Source organism: Perca flavescens, chromosome 5 (genome assembly GCF_004354835.1).
Source record: "Perca flavescens isolate YP-PL-M2 chromosome 5, PFLA_1.0, whole genome shotgun sequence".
Classification (NCBI taxonomy): domain Eukaryota; kingdom Metazoa; phylum Chordata; class Actinopteri; order Perciformes; family Percidae; genus Perca; species Perca flavescens.
Window position 1 is genome coordinate 28,259,334 of NC_041335.1, and position 18,936 is coordinate 28,278,269.

Below are 18,936 nucleotides of genomic sequence, written 5' to 3' on the forward strand. Positions count from 1 at the left end.
AATGACATATTTTACAGATGGGGCATTTTGTATGACAAGTAGGCATACTACTCTTGTAAAGTAGAGCTACATTGGGTAATTGTAGGCATACCATGGATGTATAGGCTACGTATGAGGCTACCTTGTGTTATTTAGGTCCTAAATTACACAGCTGATTGTTCTGACACAATAATTTCAGAAAGCTTGAAACATATACCTCACTACTTGGATTGGCTGATACAATATTCAAATCAGTCACATAATTTGCCCATATGGTGGTCACATAAGTCAAAACTGACAACTGAGTACTTTACCTTTCAGCGTAATTCGCAAGACACATAATCTCATGCTATCTAAGTAATTGTAGGACCATAAATTCACCTCTGGAACATGCAGGCCTACATGAATTACATAACTTAAATATTTGACCATGTGAATTACAATCAAAATACCAGAACGCATTATTCATTATAAGTTACTATAGTTGTCTCATGTTTAGCCATTTACAAAAGACCTGTCAAACTATGTGGGCTCATAGCAGTTTTCTGTTTTGGAATTTTGGCAGTGGGTCTTGTTGACAGTAGAACTGAATTACAAACATGTCATAACATTTTGTAGAGAATAACTTTATTTTGGTCCTGAACCCCTTCAAAGACCCCTGACAATCCACAATGTGATGTACTCCTGTGAGGAAAAAAAGAGACCCATTAGGGCACATGCATTGTGCAACCATTCATGGAGAAAGGTGGACTGCATCTTACAATGCATCTGATGTAACTGATGTAATAATTGCTTTGCTTTCAATGGTTAAGTTACCTTGCACTTGTTTTTATTTAGTGTAGGAGGGGCCACATGCCAAAATCACTTCGTTGGTGTTAACAGATGGGGGAGCTATTGTCTAACGTAGTTATTACACTGCCGCCCCCTCCACCCCCACACACACTTTCAAGCATCAATTAAAAAAACTACCTTAATTAGTGTTTTCTAAGGAGGTTACTGCAAATACAAATCATTTCTCCAAATCTGTCGTTTTAAATTGGACGATTGAAAGACGCTTAAAATACGCAAATGAATGATAATAAGGATATTAGTGGCAATTTTCATTATTAAAAAGCAATGCCTTTTCGTCCTAATCGCCCACATTAACTTGCGTTTGTTGTAATGACGAAATGGGCCACAATACTTTGTTTTAACCTATAGGCGATTAAAGCAGACCCTGTTGCACACAGGCCTATGCAGATTTGGTGGCGCACGCATGGCACACAAAGCCAAAGATAGAGTAACAAATCAGGAATTTCCCTCCTACCACTCCTGAGAGCGCAAGAGAGGACAGAAGTTATAAGCGCTTGTCCTCAGAGAGGAAAACGCGAAAGGCAGCTAATTCGCCTTCATTTTTTGCAAGACTATCAACACGTACACGTTTCGACGCGCGTTGTGGACATTACGTTGGGGGAAAAAAAAGTTTTAATTTCATAATGACTCTGGACACACGAGCTTTGGCGTGATTGCCTATTTCAGAAACGTTGATGGAATAAACGGCGCACTGCAGGGGAACAGCGTTTGTCAAGAATAGCCTAACTGTGATTTGCAAGTTTTGGTTTTATGACTTCTTTTTTTTTTCTCCATCTGTTCTGTTGGGATCACTGTCGCTGGTCACTTTTTTTGCTGCTGAGTTTCTCGATGGCGTAGGTGGCTGCGAGAGTTTTAAAAGCACTTTTTTGGACAAGGATTTGATATCCACCAAGCAGATACCCATGGATTATATGCGTTAAACAAATCGGAAGGGTTTAACAAAAACAGTGAAAAACGGTCATAATCCTATTTCGGAGAAGGGAAATGCGGTGTGAAAACGGCGTCTAGAAGGATGCTGCTGCTTGTACAATGGAAGTGAAGAACTCTTTTGCTGTTGTTGCGGTGGTTTGTCTCTTCTTTTGCTCCAGTTTCAGCCAAGAACTCAACCCAAAAGGCAGGAATGTATGCAAAGCACCTGGGTAAGCACCAGTGGAGAAGAAAACAGGTTAAAATATGTAGCCTATAGTTTGTTTGTTTTTTCCACTGGTTGTTAATGCATATCAGCGTGTGACATCGTTGGCCTCGTTCTCCCTTCAGCATTCGGCAGTTAAGTGACTTTCTTCAAAACAGTCCAGTCAGAGTTTCAATTGCACTAAAGCATGTGGAATCATCACATTCCTCAAGTCTTTTTTTTATTTGCTCGAAGAACAATTGCGTTTTCAACACAGAGCACAATACATTCATAACTTAGTGGTGGCCTTATGCACGAATAACGGTTCTCACTAAAGTAGAAAAGTCGCTATAAAGCCCGTATCTGAAATCCACCACTGACTTCATTCTCTAAACGTTTATTTTACTTTTATATCAAGCATTCGTATTTACACTTAGATTATTGCACATTCTTTTCTACATATAAAGTGTTCCCAGTCCGCTATATAGAAGGAGGAGGAGTCCATTGAAGAAAGCAGCTAAACAGATATTGACATCTGGAACAGGAGTGTTTTCATTGCTCTTTAGGGGGCGCTCTCGATGACCTTCGCTGGATTCGTGGCACCACACATTGTGGTTGATGCACTTTTAGAAAAAAGGAAATGGGTTTATAAAATGTTTAAAGGAACCAATTTTGGTTGACAATTGATATTTTAACAATACAAATCAATTATGTGAAAAATAATAGAATACTATTCTTGGAATACAAATATCTAGACAACTCCTTCTCAAAAGATAAAGTATCCAAAAAACATTTCTTGATGACCCCTAAGATTATAGCGGAGTCTGTAAAGTGTAGAAGAAAAACCAAACCTAGGTCCACAATTGCTGACTACAATATCCAAACTGATGTCTATGAATTTTGAAATTGTGGTAGCAGAGAAACTGCAAATAGGCTACAGTCCAGGGCTCATTCTCCAATATGTCATAAAAGATGTGTGATAAGAAATCATGTGCTTAGTATCTTTTGTTTCTTGAATCATAAGCAGTCAAAGTTCTTGGAGCAAAACTGAAAGTAGCTTATCTAAAAAGCCACATGTTGCATATTTCCGTACAGTCACAATGAAATGTGAAGTAATCAACAGCTGCTCTTCAAAAGTTGAAGTTGTGCTGTCATCTCATAGAAGTTTTTAGTGTGATATATACAGTACTCACATTTACTGCGCTACAAGTTTGACATTTTGCCCTCCTTCCAGCATTCAACATTCATTGTAGTAAACTCACCACTCACTTGTTTTTCCCGTATGCCTATTGTGTTTGTATTTTTTCTGTCTTGAACGGTAATCTTTCGGCACTGATGCAGAAAAATGGGTTTTTGAATCAGTTAAAGAGCATCTATTGGATTTTCTTGGCAAAGCTAGTTGATGCATTCTTTCTGTAATAATGAAAGGCAAACAGGAGTGCAGCTATGCTTCTAAACACCTAATTGATTCTACACAACAGTGAATGCAGTCTTTCCTTTTAGTGCTGACATGGATTGGCTGTGTGTTATAGGTCAACAAGGGTCAACTCCATACATGTTCACCGGGGTTCCTCAAAATTTAGAGCAGCAAAAAAGTTAAATCCAGTGCCATATTAATGTACATAAAATGGCAAAAGGCTTATTAAGAAATGATCCTCCTTCCATTGCAAGTGTTAGCATACAGATCTAAGACCTTTGATCTCGACCACGCGCCTCTTTTGGCAGCATCAAAATCAACGTGGCTCCATGCTCATTGATTGAAAGTAAACTGCCATCTTCAAACACTTAAGGGGAAGCTGACGTGTTGCAGGGGGCCCCACAGAGGTCACAGGCGTGGGAGGAAGAGGAGACACATCCGCCCTTTCCTGACAGGCCTAAAACTTGGCTGCAAAATATTGTCTCTGAATATTCACATTTCCCCAACGGCTTTGGAAACCTAAAGAAACTGACAAACTACAGATTCAGAGGTTAAGGGCTTTTGAGTGTATGTACAGTACTGTATTCAGATGGGAATGACCCACATTCAGGTCATTATATAACCATGTTCTAAGCATGTGCATCACGTACAATGCCCTGCATACGTTTGCAGAATTTGGCATCAGCCACATCAATAAGAACAGTGAGATCAAAGAAGCATGCGTTGGGTGTGGATGCTGCTGCTTTAATATGTGTTTGTTTCACTGTATTTAAGCCAGGTTCTTTATCCCTCATTCTCAATCTTATTACTTCTTTTCCAGATCATCAGGATTTGTGTGCTGCAGTGGATGGGGGCGGCTAGGGGATGAATGCCTGACACGTATGTACCAAACAGAGATCATTTATCAGTACGTGTCATATAGCTCATTGTTCAATGCAGTGGAATAATACGGCCTGTTCTTGTTCACCCAAGCTCTCTGCGAAGGCAACTTCACCTGCAACGAAAATGAGGTGTGTGTCAGGCCGAATGAATGTCGCTGTCGTCATGGATACTTTGGAGCTAGCTGTGACACTAGTAAGGGATTGCTTATATATACCTTTTTCTTCTCATCTACAGTTTTTTAAAGGTCAAATAGAAATATTTCACTTGTTCAATACCAAGTTTTAGATCTAAAAACAAGCATGATTTTCAAATTATGCCACTTGTTTTTTTGTTTTTTTGCCATGCCACCTGAGGATGGCAATGTTCTATCTGTAGGTCCACCTCTTTGTTCATAACCATTGCATAGATTGCACGAAATTAGCAGATGTTACCTGACATGCTAAACAAAGACAGTGAGCATGGTAAACATTGTACCTGCAAAACATCAGCTGTCGTGATTATGTTGCCATGCTGGCGTTTAGCACAAAGCAGTGCTGTGCAGCCTCACAGAGCTACTAGCATGCCTGTAGAGACTCTCAGTCTTGTTGAAGGATAGTTGACAAGTCAGAAGAAATTTGCCCATTTCCTGATTACTGCACTGTCTTTTAACAGAGTGCCCTGCCCAGTTCTGGGGCCCTGACTGCAAAGGGAAATGTAATTGTTACCCCAACGGCCAGTGTGATGACTTGACCGGGGAGTGTACCTGCAACCACAATCGTTGGGGACCTAACTGCGAGAATGCTTGCTTATGCCAAAAGGGCAAGTGTGACCAAGAGACGGGCAAATGCACATGCCACCCTGGCGTCTGGGGTCCCCAGTGCAACAACAACTGCTACTGCAGCATCAACTCTATCTGCGATGCAATGACAGGGCGATGCATGTGCAACCCTGGTTGGACGGGGAGGAACTGTGCAATCCAGTGTAACTGTAACAATTCCCCATGCGAACAGTTCACTGGACGCTGCCTGTGCCGGGAGAGGCTGTGGGGCCCACGGTGTGACCGTTACTGCCAGTGCATCCACGGCAAGTGCAATCAGGCGGACGGCTCATGTACCTGCACACCAGGGTACCGTGGGAAGTTTTGCCGGGAACCATGTCCTGCCGGGTTCTATGGTCAAAACTGCAGAAACAGGTGGGGAAAAAATATTGGCAGAGAGCAGATGTACCGTATAAAAAAACACAGGAATATGCAGTTTTACAGATGGCTAATGTTCAGTTCCCTTGTCTGATCCATATTACGGTGCGGTTTTGTAGTTTTATTAGGAAATAAGACTTGATATATGCTGCAGCTGATAATCCTTAAAATATCTGACCGTGTTACTTAATGGAGCAATAATAACGTGAGATTTGGGAGTTGGTATTCACATTATACCATTATCATCAGCCAACGTGTAAAAGCAATTCCGGTTAAGTGCTTTACCTTCTATGGACTGTGACATTCTCACACAATACAGTTGCTATAAACTGAAAAGAACACTGTTAGAGTTCAATGTTGTGTATCTGCCTCTTTAAATGATCACTAAAGCAAAAATTTAAAGCATACAAATACAGATTATCATAGGTTTCAGATCCTTAAACTGTTTTACTACATTTAGATGAGATGGAGGAGTTTTTGTGCAAACAAGACAAAATGAGAATCTTTTTTTTTTAATGTTTTCGTAGGTGTGGGCACTGCAAGGGCCAGCAGCCCTGTAAGGTGACAGAGGGACGCTGCATCACCTGTGACAGAGGTTGGAATGGAACACGGTGTGACCAGCTCTGCTCCAAAGGCTTCTTTGGCGAAAATTGCCAGGACGTGTGTCCCACCTGTAAAGACGGCCACCACTGCGACCCCATTCATGGCAAATGCTCTCACTGTAACCCTGGCTGGATTGGGGACAGGTAAGACAACATGCACAGTACAATTTAGAAATGTGTAAAATGTTATGTACATATGTTAAAACATATATACAGTATATGTTGTTGTTGCTCCCTACTGTGATAATGTGTGTGACTCACACTGCTAAGCTTGAAAATGACTGTAATCATGGCCTTCCTTTTGTGTGTGTTAGGTGCGAGGTGCGCTGCCCCAACGGCACATATGGCGAGAACTGCGAGAACAACTGCAGTCACTGTTTTAACGGCATTTGTCATGTCGTCACCGGAGAGTGCTTATGTGACCCGGGATTTTATGGCACCTAGTAAGTCATAAGACACCTCATACCCCAAAAAAAGAGTCATGTTTATGATTAACAATACATAGTGAAAATGGTTGATGGCTTTCTCACATACACTTATGTATCTTGGGAATATGAATGAGCGAAGCATGTGTTTTGAGGCATATTTTTTTTACAGATACTGATAAGGAACAATTTTGAAATAGAAGAGTTAAAATTCTTACAGACTTCCATCACAGAGGATTTTGCCTGAAACAAAACACTGATCCCATTTATGCAGTTCCTCTTTTTCTGTGTCCTATTTCATGCATCTGTCACTTGGAATGAACATTAAACAGATGTTTTTTTTTGTCTGTATTCAAGCTGCAATATGACCTGTACACCTGGCCAGTACGGAGTGAACTGCAACCAAAGCTGCTCTTGCAATGACAAGAACTGTGATCCTGTGTCTGGTGCCTGCTATCTCCGTAAGAAAAATATTTTTATTTAACGAGCAACCACATGCTTTGTAGTTATGTTTTTAAAAGGGGTTTCTGTGAACAGCAGTAGTCAAAAACTAGTGTTTTTCTAAATTATGTACCTTTTCTGAGATTAACAACAGCTATTTTTTACTTGAACTACACATACACAAAGAATTATAACCCTCTGAACTGTTTGTTCAAAGAGCCAGATGCCACTAGTGCTGCCTGTGTATTAAATGTCTAATAGTTGGCTGTACACACTGAGTACCAACAAACACATCTATTCAGGTCAGTTTGTGTAGTGGGAGAGTTAACGTAGCGAGGCCTTGATAGTGTTTCCAGACCCAGACCGGTGTCCTTTTTATGGCTGTGTTTGTTGGCTCTGTTCCTGTCGAGAGAGAGAGAGAGAGAGAGAGAGAGAGACAGAGAGAGAAATAAAGAGGGGGATGGAGAAAATATGAGAGAAAAAGAGAACTTGGAAGGGAGACAGAGAGTAGAGGAAAAAGTGGACCGCAGGCAGGCAGGCAGGAAGAATATTGTTGTTTGGGACACAAAGTTAGCAGGGATTTTGGCAAATGGATGTGATGGGCGGAGACAGGTTGGCCAGTGATATCATAAGACCTTGTCACTTTTACCTTACCCCCCCCCAAAACCGTTTTCCATTCTTTGTCCATCTGTGAGCAAAGAGCAAATGACAACATGCCACACCCAGACTTCCCAGCAATCCATCTCAGCCTTATGTGACAGTGCAAAGACCTGAGGGCCGCAGCTACTTACCCCTTAACTGATGGTTTGCGTCTCTTCTGGTGTCATCTGTCCTTGCATGCGCCAAAGCCGTCCATGCTTATGCAATACAGCACTTATTATCTTTGGGGTGTATCTCAATTGAGGAGGGAGGGGTGCTAATAAATCATAGATGAGTTATGGTGACGTTTAGTAAAGAGGAGGTGAGGATAGGAAGTTGCTTGCAGGAAATCAGCAATGAAAGCGTAAGTGGTCCCCTGTCTCGAGAGACATAAGATTAATAGTGAATTATTTGTAGTGAATTTCAGCCTGTTGCAATATTCCTCAGAGATGCTTTATGTCAAGCAGCTATTGAAAATCAATTGTTTCTCATCAAAGCTAACCATCACATTAATAAAGATTATAGACAGTTAGCTAAACCCTCTACTCAAGTCATATGCTTTCAAGTGTACAGTAAATCATAATAATTCGCTATGCACTAAGGTCTCTAGTGTTAGTGATGACAGAGAGAGAGGTTTGTTGAAACTGGCATTCAGAGTTTTGCTGCGCCAATGTGGCACACCCAGAATTCCCTTCATCTCTTCTTTCAGAGCCCAACCAGCGGATGGGTGTGATCGCGGCTGGAACCCTGGTCTCCTTTTTACTGATTGTCCTGCTCTCGCTGCTGTGCTGCTGCTGCCTGTGTCGACACAAAGACGACCACAAGTGAGTGACGCTCCTAGGAACTCAAGCCCAATCGTGGACCAATAGAGGTGAAGATGATAGGTATCTTCACCTCTATTGTCTACGACTGGGCTTGAGTTCCCAGTAGGAGGCTTGCCCTCGGTTATGAAAATAGATACATATTTTATTTCTACTCTCTCTCTCAGGTACCAGGTTGTTAAATGAATAAATGCTTTTAAATTGTATTTTAAGTACTTTCATATATTGACATTACAGTGCGAGTAGCAATGTGAGCAGTCCCTGAGCCCTCAAAAGAGGCACGGGGCCAGGTTTAATATGCCTCTTTTGAATGATTCATTTGAATTTCCATGGCGTCATCCCTTTTCAATCCTAACCAAGACAACTCTACCAACAGCAAAAAAGCCAAGCGGATCCTGTGTGGACGATTCAGCCGAATCAGCACTAAACTTCCCCGTATTCCACTGAGGCGACAGAAACTGCCCAAAGTAGTCGGTAAGCCCCAAAACTCTTTCTCATATCCCACCGCAGCGCTGCCAGAAGCTGCTGTGTTTTATGTAATCATCCTCTCTGCTGCTCGTACAACACGTTCTGCTAAAGCCGCATCGCTCATAGCATCAGAAATAGCCGATGCATAATTAGCACAGGTCATTAATGTAATGATATTCAGATTATGACATGGAGGTGTCGGATCATATGATAACTGTGGCTTCACTCGCTATCAACACTTGTATATAGCTTCAGCTTAACACAGCATGGACAATGACACCCGTGCATGGCAGTCAGAGTGAGCATTTTACTGTACCTTCAGTGCTACCTCAGTCTTCCTTTTAGTTGATGAATAGGGTTGAAAAGTGTATGGTGGCTGCCAGGCGAGTATGGGGTTTCATTTGAAAGGAATGCACTGGTTTTAGAGCCCCTTATTATTCTTGGCACCCTCAAATGCCATGTGTTCATATTATTACAACCCTAAACTGGGCCCTTTTTTTTTTTTCTTCCCGTTTTCTTTACTCGTTTCCATCGTCTTTTTCCCCACGAATTTTTTTTTCTTGGGCTGAGGGAGGCTGTGTTATTAAAAGAAGGCCAGTGGTTGTCGGGGGGCCCGGGTGGTGGCGAGTGACGCGCTATCAAAGGCCGCTCTGTTTGGGTGGACGCTGCAGCTCTGCTGCTCCATGCGGAGGTCTCGTGGTCTGTGACAGATCTGTCTGTGACCCCAGTCTTTTTTTATAGTAGACAGAGGAGATATGATGATCTTTTAAACCCCGCCACACACAGTTTAACACGGCTGTTTTGGTTCAGGGTTCTAAAACAAGATTAACAGTTTGAAAATATACATTTATCTAGTTCTTTAAAGATTTGAGCGTTTGTACAAGGAGATAGTTGTCTTGTCGTCCCCTTGTCTTGCCCCTATAAGCTATTTTATATCACTGTACAAATGATTGTTCTTCATTATGACAACACATGCAGATGCGGCGGATGTTTTGTCAAGTACTGCAATATTTCAATATATCATAACAGCAATATGTTTCTGCATTTCACAGTATATGGAATTTCCAATTTTCTAGACATGGACATATTCTCCTTACTGTACAGACCTTTATAGGAGCCCATTTGTATTAATTGTGCAGATATTTCTATTTACTAATTGAAGTAGGAGATTAATCATGTTTGGCGCACAACATTGACAGAATATAGGGTTGACATTTGCAGTAGTGCTAAAGCAATTAGTCAACTTATGTAGAAGTCCACTGACAGAAAGTTAATGTACAACAATTTTCATAGTCGGTTTATTGTTAAAAGTAATTTATCAAGAAAAAAAGGCCAAACATTCCCTGGCTCCAGCTTGTCACATTTGCTGCATTTGCCTGTTTGTCATTGTGAATCTTTGGACTGTTGGTCTGACAAAACAAGCCATGGAAGTGGGCTCTGGGAAAGTGGAATGGGAATCTTTTTCGATTTAGAGATCAAATGATTGATTGTGTGTGTGTGTGTGTGTGTGTGTGTGTGTGTGTGTGTGGGGGGGGGGGTTCAGTGTTGCACAGCAGTTTCTTAACTTTGCCTCAGCTTAAGCATAATTATGAAGCACTGTAATTTGATTCTTTAAAAAGGCTCTACTGAATTCAGCGTGCTGTGGAAGGAGTTGATGACCGGGTTTCTTTTCCATGTCTGAGCAGCATGTGCCTCCTCATTTATCCAGCTGATTCTTTAAGCTAGAATCTGTCTCTGTTATGCCTCAGTCAAAATACAACACTGGGACAGAGTTGCCTTTGTCATCACATTGGGGGACATTAATACGGATGTTTGTGAAGAGCTTGACCATGTGGCGCAGTGTGCCAGAGGCATATAAAAAGCAACGTCATCTTAGCCAAATGCCTTTTTAAACAACAGATCTTTTTCACATCTTTACTGTACATAAAGATAAGATAGAGAGGATGTGTTTACACTGTAAGCAAAGGGAAAACGACCTATGTTTAGGCTTTTACTGTCAAGAATCTACAAGTTAGAAAACAGATAAGACTACCATGTACCAATTCAATTTAAGAACAGACCTCAATACCGAATCAAATCTATTACAGAGAGTATGCGTCTCTCTTGTCCTTCCTGGTTTGTCCTATCCAAATGTGTGCTACTCTGCTTTCTGTTGGCCTACCCACAGAAGCGTGGTTTGCCAACATTTAGAAACTCAAACTCTGACTGGGGCTACACAGTCCTGCACACACACATTCCAGAGGGGGCCCAATGGGGCTGGAAACAGGAAGTGGTCAAATTTACCCCAGCCCGTGTCAGAACTGTGATTTATCCACACCAGGGTCAGTGGCAACAGATGTGGCAAGACCAAATGAAAAAGGAACAAGGGGAAGTAGGGAAGGAAGACAACAACCTCTATTAGCTAGTTAGCCTCAGAGAAATAGCTACATGAACACACTGTCACCTATACTCCTCTTGGCAAAACTAAGGCTATTTGCTTGTAGTTTGGCATTCCATTCTAAGCATATTTACTCCACGCCCAACAGATTCACGTCTGTCCGGCATTCCTTGCATCCTCTGTGTGCAAATGCTTCCCCACGGGTAACGGCTGAGAGCAGCTCCACCTGCTTTTTTCATCTTTATTTATCCTGGGAAAGTTGGCTGGGATTGCAAATATGTTTGCAACAACACTCAGCTTCACATTCATGCTATTGTGACCGACTAAAAGAAAACTTTCTCACACTGTAAAGTTGCTCTTGAGTGCATGAATCAAGATGGATCAAAGGAGAAAAGGTCAGCTTGAGTTTTAGGAATATTTGTAGATAAATGTAATCACTAATTGATTTAAAGGCTCTGAGTTGACCATGTTGGATGTACTGTATTTGTTTTAGACTCTGCAGGCAATCCTGTAAACCTGACACAGGCTATTTCAGGCTGAAGCCTTGTTTTTTGTTATTATTGGCTAGTAATCCCCGTTCTATGCCCAGATTTCCACAGCTGGACCAAGCATTTGAACTACCAACCTGCTTGTCCCAGCCTGGCTCTCTAGCCTTAGACTACCTCTGTCTCTGGTCTGTTAACACATCCCCCCACTGAGCAACTGTGGTGGCGGAGCTCTGCAGCTGGGATGTGTCAATAATGCCCTGTTGTGCGTTGGCCTCCATGTAGGCAGGGATCACAGTGGCGTCCAGTCTGGAGAACAATCTGCCCCACTAGACCCACAGTCTGGAGGGAGCAGTTTTCAAGGGCAGCAGTTGTTCATCACTGCATCCAAGTAATGTCGCAAAATACCCATGTGTTAGCTTGTTGACTAACTTAACTGAAGTCTTTGCATAGGTTAGCTGCTCTACATTCCTAAGTCCCTCATAGTCTCTGCCGATCTGCCTGCTGCTGCACAGTAAAGACCCTTCACACGGACAGAAGACCCTGTCTTATTCATTTATTTATTCCTCTTGTTGAATTTGGGCAAACTATTATTAGTCATCCACACCTCTGTAAAAATATTTTTGCTGGGTTCTGTATACATCATAGTATTATTAATCTACCACATCCACATTTATGAGATTTTTTTCAGTTAATCCACTCAGAATAGTAATGCCATGAAAGACTTTGGAGTCATTTTTGTTGCAAGAAAAGTCCAACATTAACTACACATGTAGAGAGTGCAGGGTGACATTATTCTAGTAAACATGACATCCTTAAATAATCACATAAATGGGTGCCCTCGGATGGAAGTCCCCTCAACGCAGTAACATGTTATTTTTGGTCCTTTTTACACACATCTGTACTTACTTATTGTAGACATGTTGCACCTGTGTTGACATTATCCACCCTACGAGTAACACAAAGACATCACCCTACCAATGTTTTTAGATGAATGTCGCATTGAAGATTCAGCTATACTGTAAACAGATATTCTATCTTAGGTAATAACTTACATTAAAACTATTATAACTATAATTTGGAAAACTAGATAAAACTCAGCAGCCTCAAGACAATCAAAACGAATCAGAGTCCTTGAAAATTGCTTTGCACATACATGCTGGTACACAAAAAAAATGATGTGGCACACACAAACACACACAAAACCCTATGAGCCAGTTCCAATTTGTCCATGACTAAATCTGGTTGTTGTTTGAGAAAATGTTTAACGCAAGAAAGGCACAACAGAAAGTCACGACACATGTTGTAAGGAAAACTGATGGACACAGGAAGCAAGAGAATAAACATTAGACCGATTTATAATGAAAACTAAACCAGACATGTTCAGTTTACACATTATTGTGAGAGGAACCTCTAAACACACCATCTGCCAAAGTTATATGAATTTGAATGTTATTAAGATCAAGATTGTTTTGCGTATCAAATACCAACAAGGGAGAATGTAAACAAATATGTGTGAAATAGCTTCTCATACTCTAATATTACAAATTAAAAGAAAAAGCAGTTTTTCCTCTAATAGTGCCTCTATAAGTCACCAAGTCTGTACAAATTTGGCAGTAGATCACGTTTTTAGTTACAGTCAATCAGTGTTGTAATGTAACGAGGTACAAAGACTTTGTTACTGTGCTTAAGTAGAATTTTTACGTATCTGTACTTTACTTTGTTATTTATATTTCTGGAAACTTTCCCTTTTACTCCACTACTTTTCCTAAATGAAATGAATACTTTTACTTCACTACATTTCCCCCAAGCATCTTCGTTACTCGTTACTTGCTATAATTTTGTACGTTGGCGTGAAAGATTCTTCCTCACAAAATTTTTTTTAATTCCGTTTCTGTTTTGTCAGACTTTGAATTTAATTTTTAAGAAGGCGTGAAAACCCTAAATATTACTTTACTATAAGGAAGCCACAATCAAGTTCATAATCAAAGTTTTTCTTTACTTTTACTTCTAAAAATTAAGTACATTAAATATCAGAAAATTACTTTTGATACTTAAGTACAGTAAATATCAGATACTTTAAGACTTTTACTCAAGTAATATTGTAAAAGGTGACTTTAACTTTTGCCAAAGTCATTGTCTTGTAAGATACTTCTACTTTTTCTCAAGTATTGCTTTCAAGTACTTTATACAAGACTGGAGTCAATCAACCAATGCTAAGGAGCTAGATTTGTTTCCTGGCCAGGCTCCTGGTACAGTTAGGGGATTTCTTCCACCTAGGGTTTATCTGAGGTCTAAACAACTGGATGGACCTATATGTCATCAGGCATGTAAACAGGCGCATCTGATGTGGTCGGTCATGTCGAGTTAACGCCCAGTAAAGTTAAAGCCAAAACTCACAAGTATCCCTCAGACACCACAGCTGTCCTAAGACTGAAGGCTCAGCAGAATGCTGCAGTGTGTAGGGAAACTGAGAGAGAGAGAGAGAGAGACAGAGAGAGAGAGAGAGAGAGAGAGAGAGAACACGATGTTAAGGGAGAGGATTCTGTGGAAGATGATGAAAGAATCCATTTGCTCAATACTAGAAAAGACCAGAATAAGGTATGGCATGACATCATCATCACTACAGTTTAAGGGACAATACTTTATCAGTTGTTGTTGTTGTAATTACAGATTCGTAATTGTCACTGCATACCTGTTAAAGGAATAGTTCACATTTTGGGACTACGCTTATTGTGTACAGGCTAGCGGGTGTACAGACTACCTGTTTCTCCTTGTTTCAAGTCTTTATGCTAAGCTAGGTGAGGCATGTACTTTGATGAGAGTAAGATACATATTTTCATCCCACTCTCAGAGAAAGATTTGTATTTTCCCAAAATGCTAGAATACAATCCCTAGAAAATGGTATCTTTTTAAGTTTTTTGCTTTATTCTAACTTCTGTTTCATTGAATTAGAATGCATCTAATAGCTCACGTACTCCTAAATAATGTATTCATCATAAATTAATGAATCAGTTGTTCGGGTCACTAAGGAGCTGCAGACCCACCAAAAATACAATGCCAGTAGTTATGGGTTTATTCAGAATTTCTGTCTCGTATGACGGTCAGAATGCTGTTTCTTGTTTGCCTTTTAACCTGCTGAGAATAACACTTTGGGGAAAACGTAAATCACTTTAGCTTTTGACAACAACATGTACAAATACTAAACAGGTTACAAAAATATCTACACTTGCTTCCAAAATCCATAATGTTGGCGCCTTTGTTAACTCAAATTCAAAGCCAAAACCAAAACCAATAGAAAAACAGATTTTCCGTAGACTCACTTAAAACCAACGCTTTCTACAGCACTCTCTGCAGCAGTTGTGAGAGAGAGTGAGAACAGACTGTTGTTCTTGTAACACGGTACAATACCCTCTGGCTGACCTTTTGGCTTCTGCGTTTGTTTTCTGTTCTCAGTAGCCCACCACGACCCAGAGAACACCTTCAACTGCAGCTTCATCGAGCCCCCCTCAGTGGCCGAGCAGCCCTCCCCCTCCTCCTGGTCGTCCCAGGAGTCTTTCTCTTCCTTTGAGAGCGGAGACGAGGGGCCAGTTTACTGTGTGCCCCATGAAGGTGAGTCATCGTAAGAATAAATAAACAGTTTAGTTATCTCGAATGACGCACATAAATCCCTAATTTGTCTTTGGCATGTAGGAGACTTTACTCATACACACAGGTTTCTGAAGAAGTCAAGATCCACAGTGTGACCGTTTAGTGACTCACCCACTTCTGTAAATCTCATTAGGGAGATAGTTTCTTTATCATATGCCATCTAGGCCCAGGTTTTGCGCCGAGACGAGGAGAGTATAAACAGGAAATGGAATGGCCAAGTCAGCTCATGGCATAAATCCAAACAGTGACTAACTCCTTGAAGTTTCATGGAAAACACCCATTCCATCAGCTTCTATTCTAGAAGTCTGACTGTTTGAGTTAGGTTTTGTTTTGGGGGGACTTTTCAGTGTGCTTGAGTGATTGATGGGTTTTCAGTGCTCTCTTACAACTTTGGTTTAGTTCTCATTCTTCTAATAAATGGTTCAAGGATTTTGAAACAATTGATTTTGAGTTAAAAGCCTCGGCCACAAAATAATCGCTGCAAACATCACAAAAGGGTTTTGAATTAGAGTTGCACCGATAGGATCTGTTGCATTGGAGCCATTCCAGTCTCAAGTATGTGTATACAAATTAGCAAATGAAGTGGTACAGATATCTTTAATTAATGTGTGTACATGCTTTTCTGGTGGAAAGAAAATAAATTTATCCAACAATGAATTGCTGCTATTTGTGAAGGTCACAGATAAAACACATTTTTCAGATTTACAAGATGTATATTCTGTTTTCTACAGACAATGCCTCATTTTTGATTGATTGTTCTGTATTGCCAACTTTATTTACATAGCTCAAAATAACATATTTGCCTCAAAGGGCTTTACATATAACCTATGTGACATCTTTTTATCATTAGACCCTTGATTCAAATGAGAAAAGTAGGCTAACATTAGCAAAGATAAGCCTTCATAAGTCATACCATATCATTTGTAATGTGTATGGATATTTAAATGATCTGATCTCTTTAACAAGTCATATATATATTGGTTTAAAAAGAAATTAAAATGTACTTTAATTTGAACATTGGATAGCTAATTTTGACTAATGCCTGCTGATCTTCCAATGATCCACAGAATCCGTGAACGAAAGCAAAGAGAAGCGCAGCCCCAGCCCAGCAACAGAGAAGCCAGAAGCTGTCCCGAATGAGGATGATGCAGGGGAGTACACCTCCCTGAAAGACACCAGTGTCACAAAACCAGAAGGCAGCGAGCAGCCCCTGCTCAAGTCCTCTGACAGTGAAGGCTCCACCAGTGGCTCTGAGTCCACTACTGCAAACCTCTATGCTCGCATCGCCCGCCTCTCCAAGCAGTCCAAGGAGGATGATGGCAGTGGCAAGGATGGGGATGGCACTCCTACACCAGAGGCTAAGCGCAATGGAAAGCCACCACCTTCACCTGGCAAGCCCAAACCACGGCCACCAGACCCATCTACTAAGCCCAAAGTATCGTGGATACACGGAAATACTACAGGGTCTCCGCAGCCAGAGCAACAGGGGCATAGGGGTATTAAGGCACTTGCAGTGCCAAAGGAGAAAAATAGGAGCTCCAGCGATGGCTCAGCTAAGAGCGAGGAGCGGCAGAAAATGAAGGAGAGGAGCCGTGAGCAACAAAAGAAACAAGAGGGGAAGGAGGCAGACGCCAATGGCTCCCCCAGCAAACACAAACCTCTGCGAGGTAAGAAGTCTGGGGACGAGCACAGCAGTCCCAGTCACATGGAGCACATCAATGGTGTGGTTCAGAATGCCCTCAAGAAGATAAGTAGCTTCCACAGCTCCTCATCTGAGAAAAAGAGTGCTGACAGTCCAAAGGAGACCCCCAAGGAGCCACCTAAGAGCCCCAAAGTCATCCACCATCATATGAACTCTGAGGCTGCCACTCTCCTGGCTGCTCAGCTCAAGGAGAAAACCCAAAGCATCAACAGGAATGAGGGGACAGGTCTGACAAAGACCAATGGTCTCTCCACACCCAAGGGAAACCGTGAGAAGCCAACACCTCCACAAAAAGCCAAGAGGACCCCCTCCAGTGGATTTAGCCAGCAGGGCTCCACCAAGCCCCTGCTGCCCACCTCGAGCAGCCTCCAGAAGATGATGGCACCCATCGCCACCGACCTCGGGACCCCTGAAGCCAAGAGCCCGGAGAAGCAGGACTTGAACGGCTCAAGGCCAGGGGACCCAATGTTGGATCCTACACCAAAGAAGACTCCCATAAAAAAGCCACCCAGGAAGAAAGGCAAGGAGGGTACGTTGGATACATCGGAAAGTAAAACACCCCAGCAAAAGACAGCCATTATGCCACCACAAGTAGTGAAATAAGTGTTTTTAAAGACAAATGACCAGTGTTTGTGATGGATTTCAAAGAGACTAAAATGGATTTTTTGGAAGGTGAATCACATGGTTTTTTAAATCAAGCAATTTTAACAGTTTTGGTGTGAGTATGCTGCGACTTCAGGACCAGTCAAGAGTGAGAAATGCATTTAAATTGGGGGCGCAGTTGAGTCATATAGGTGAGTTTCTATTATAATGACGTCTATACACCATTGTATTTCATTTCAAGCATCCTTTTTTGTGTAATGACTATGTCTCAATCTCACACCACAACCTGTGGCGAAGCTGGACACAACTGTGAGAACAGTGGTGCACAGACATCATCGTTCATTCATCTCTATTCCTCTGCAGTATGTCCACCACTATATTTATATATGGATTGCTTTTGAGGTTGCATAACTGTAATTTGCTATGCAGGTGTCAGAAAGATAGATATTTTTTATGTACGCTCTCCAAAGGTACTAAAGGTTCTAAAAAATAACAAGGAAATTAGATCCTCTGAGGATTGCAAGTTATTTTGTTTGTGTTTGTTTTGTTCATGGACCAACATGCATAAATACAGTTCAATATCTGAAGCCACCCACTTCATTTTGTATGTCCAGGCACAATTTTACAATTCCAGTGTGTTTTGTTGGAGAACTTGTTTGGCAAAGAAAGCACCTTTTTAAGTTCCTACTAGAGCAGGTCAAGGTCAAGGAGTCTTAATTTCCCCGAGGGGCAATTTGTTGCCCCTCGACAGACACTATCAATAGAGGACACACATAAATACATACTACACAGAAGTCCACATCTCACATTGAATTATTTACAAAGCCTTTAGCAGCAGGAACAAAAGAGTGTTTGTTTGTGTCTGTTTGTCCTGCATTTACATGACATGGCAGAATCAGTTGCCAGACGGCAACAACATAAAGTAGCTGTTCAGGGGGTGGCTTATATCAGCCAGGACTGACTGGGCCTTCTTCAGGGTCTTTGTCTCATATAGCGATTTTAAGTCAGTCAGAGAGTTGTGGGAAATTTTGCCACACACTTTAGTTATGTATTGCAGCCTGTTTTTGTTTTTAAGAGTGAGGGACCCAAACCAGCTCACAAAGGCAAAAGATAGAATAGTTTCAATAAAACAACAATAAAACATCCTCCTAAAGGTCTTATCGACATTAAAATTGCGAAGTTTACGATAAAAAAAACATGTGCTGGTGTGATTCTTTTACAGACAGCGTCAACTTGAGGCTTGAAGGCGAGTTTGTCATCTATTATAATACCAAAGTATTTGTATTGCTTCACTACTTTGATAGCTT

The 18,936-nt window shown here is 41.3% G+C and overlaps 1 protein-coding gene across 1 annotated transcript; it reads left to right on the forward strand.

Annotated features, from left to right (window-relative positions):
• The first annotated feature begins 1,284 nt into the window (after positions 1–1,284).
• On the forward strand, positions 1,285–18,936 carry scarf2 (scavenger receptor class F, member 2). The gene is made up of 11 exons (XM_028577989.1): positions 1,285–1,970; positions 4,180–4,238; positions 4,332–4,433; positions 4,893–5,412; positions 5,943–6,161; positions 6,332–6,460; positions 6,800–6,903; positions 8,232–8,346; positions 8,720–8,817; positions 15,130–15,285; positions 16,392–18,936. Exons 1-11 carry the CDS (start codon positions 1,861–1,863, stop codon positions 17,627–17,629), a joined length of 2,850 nt encoding a protein of 949 aa, XP_028433790.1. The 5' UTR covers positions 1,285–1,860; the 3' UTR covers positions 17,630–18,936.

What these genes read in the sequence shown, in the direction of transcription:
- scarf2 (XM_028577989.1), top strand. Translation starts at nt 1,861, where the DNA reads ATGGAAGTGAAGAACTCTTTTGCTGTTGTTGCGGTGGTTTGTCTCTTC. An exon ending in AATGTATGCAAAGCACCTGG is followed by an intron (nt 1,971 to 4,179) that starts GTAAGCACCAGT and finishes CTTCTTTTCCAG; the next exon opens with ATCATCAGGATTTGTGTGCT. An exon ending in TTACTGTGTGCCCCATGAAG is followed by an intron (nt 15,286 to 16,391) that starts GTGAGTCATCGT and finishes AATGATCCACAG; the next exon opens with AATCCGTGAACGAAAGCAAA.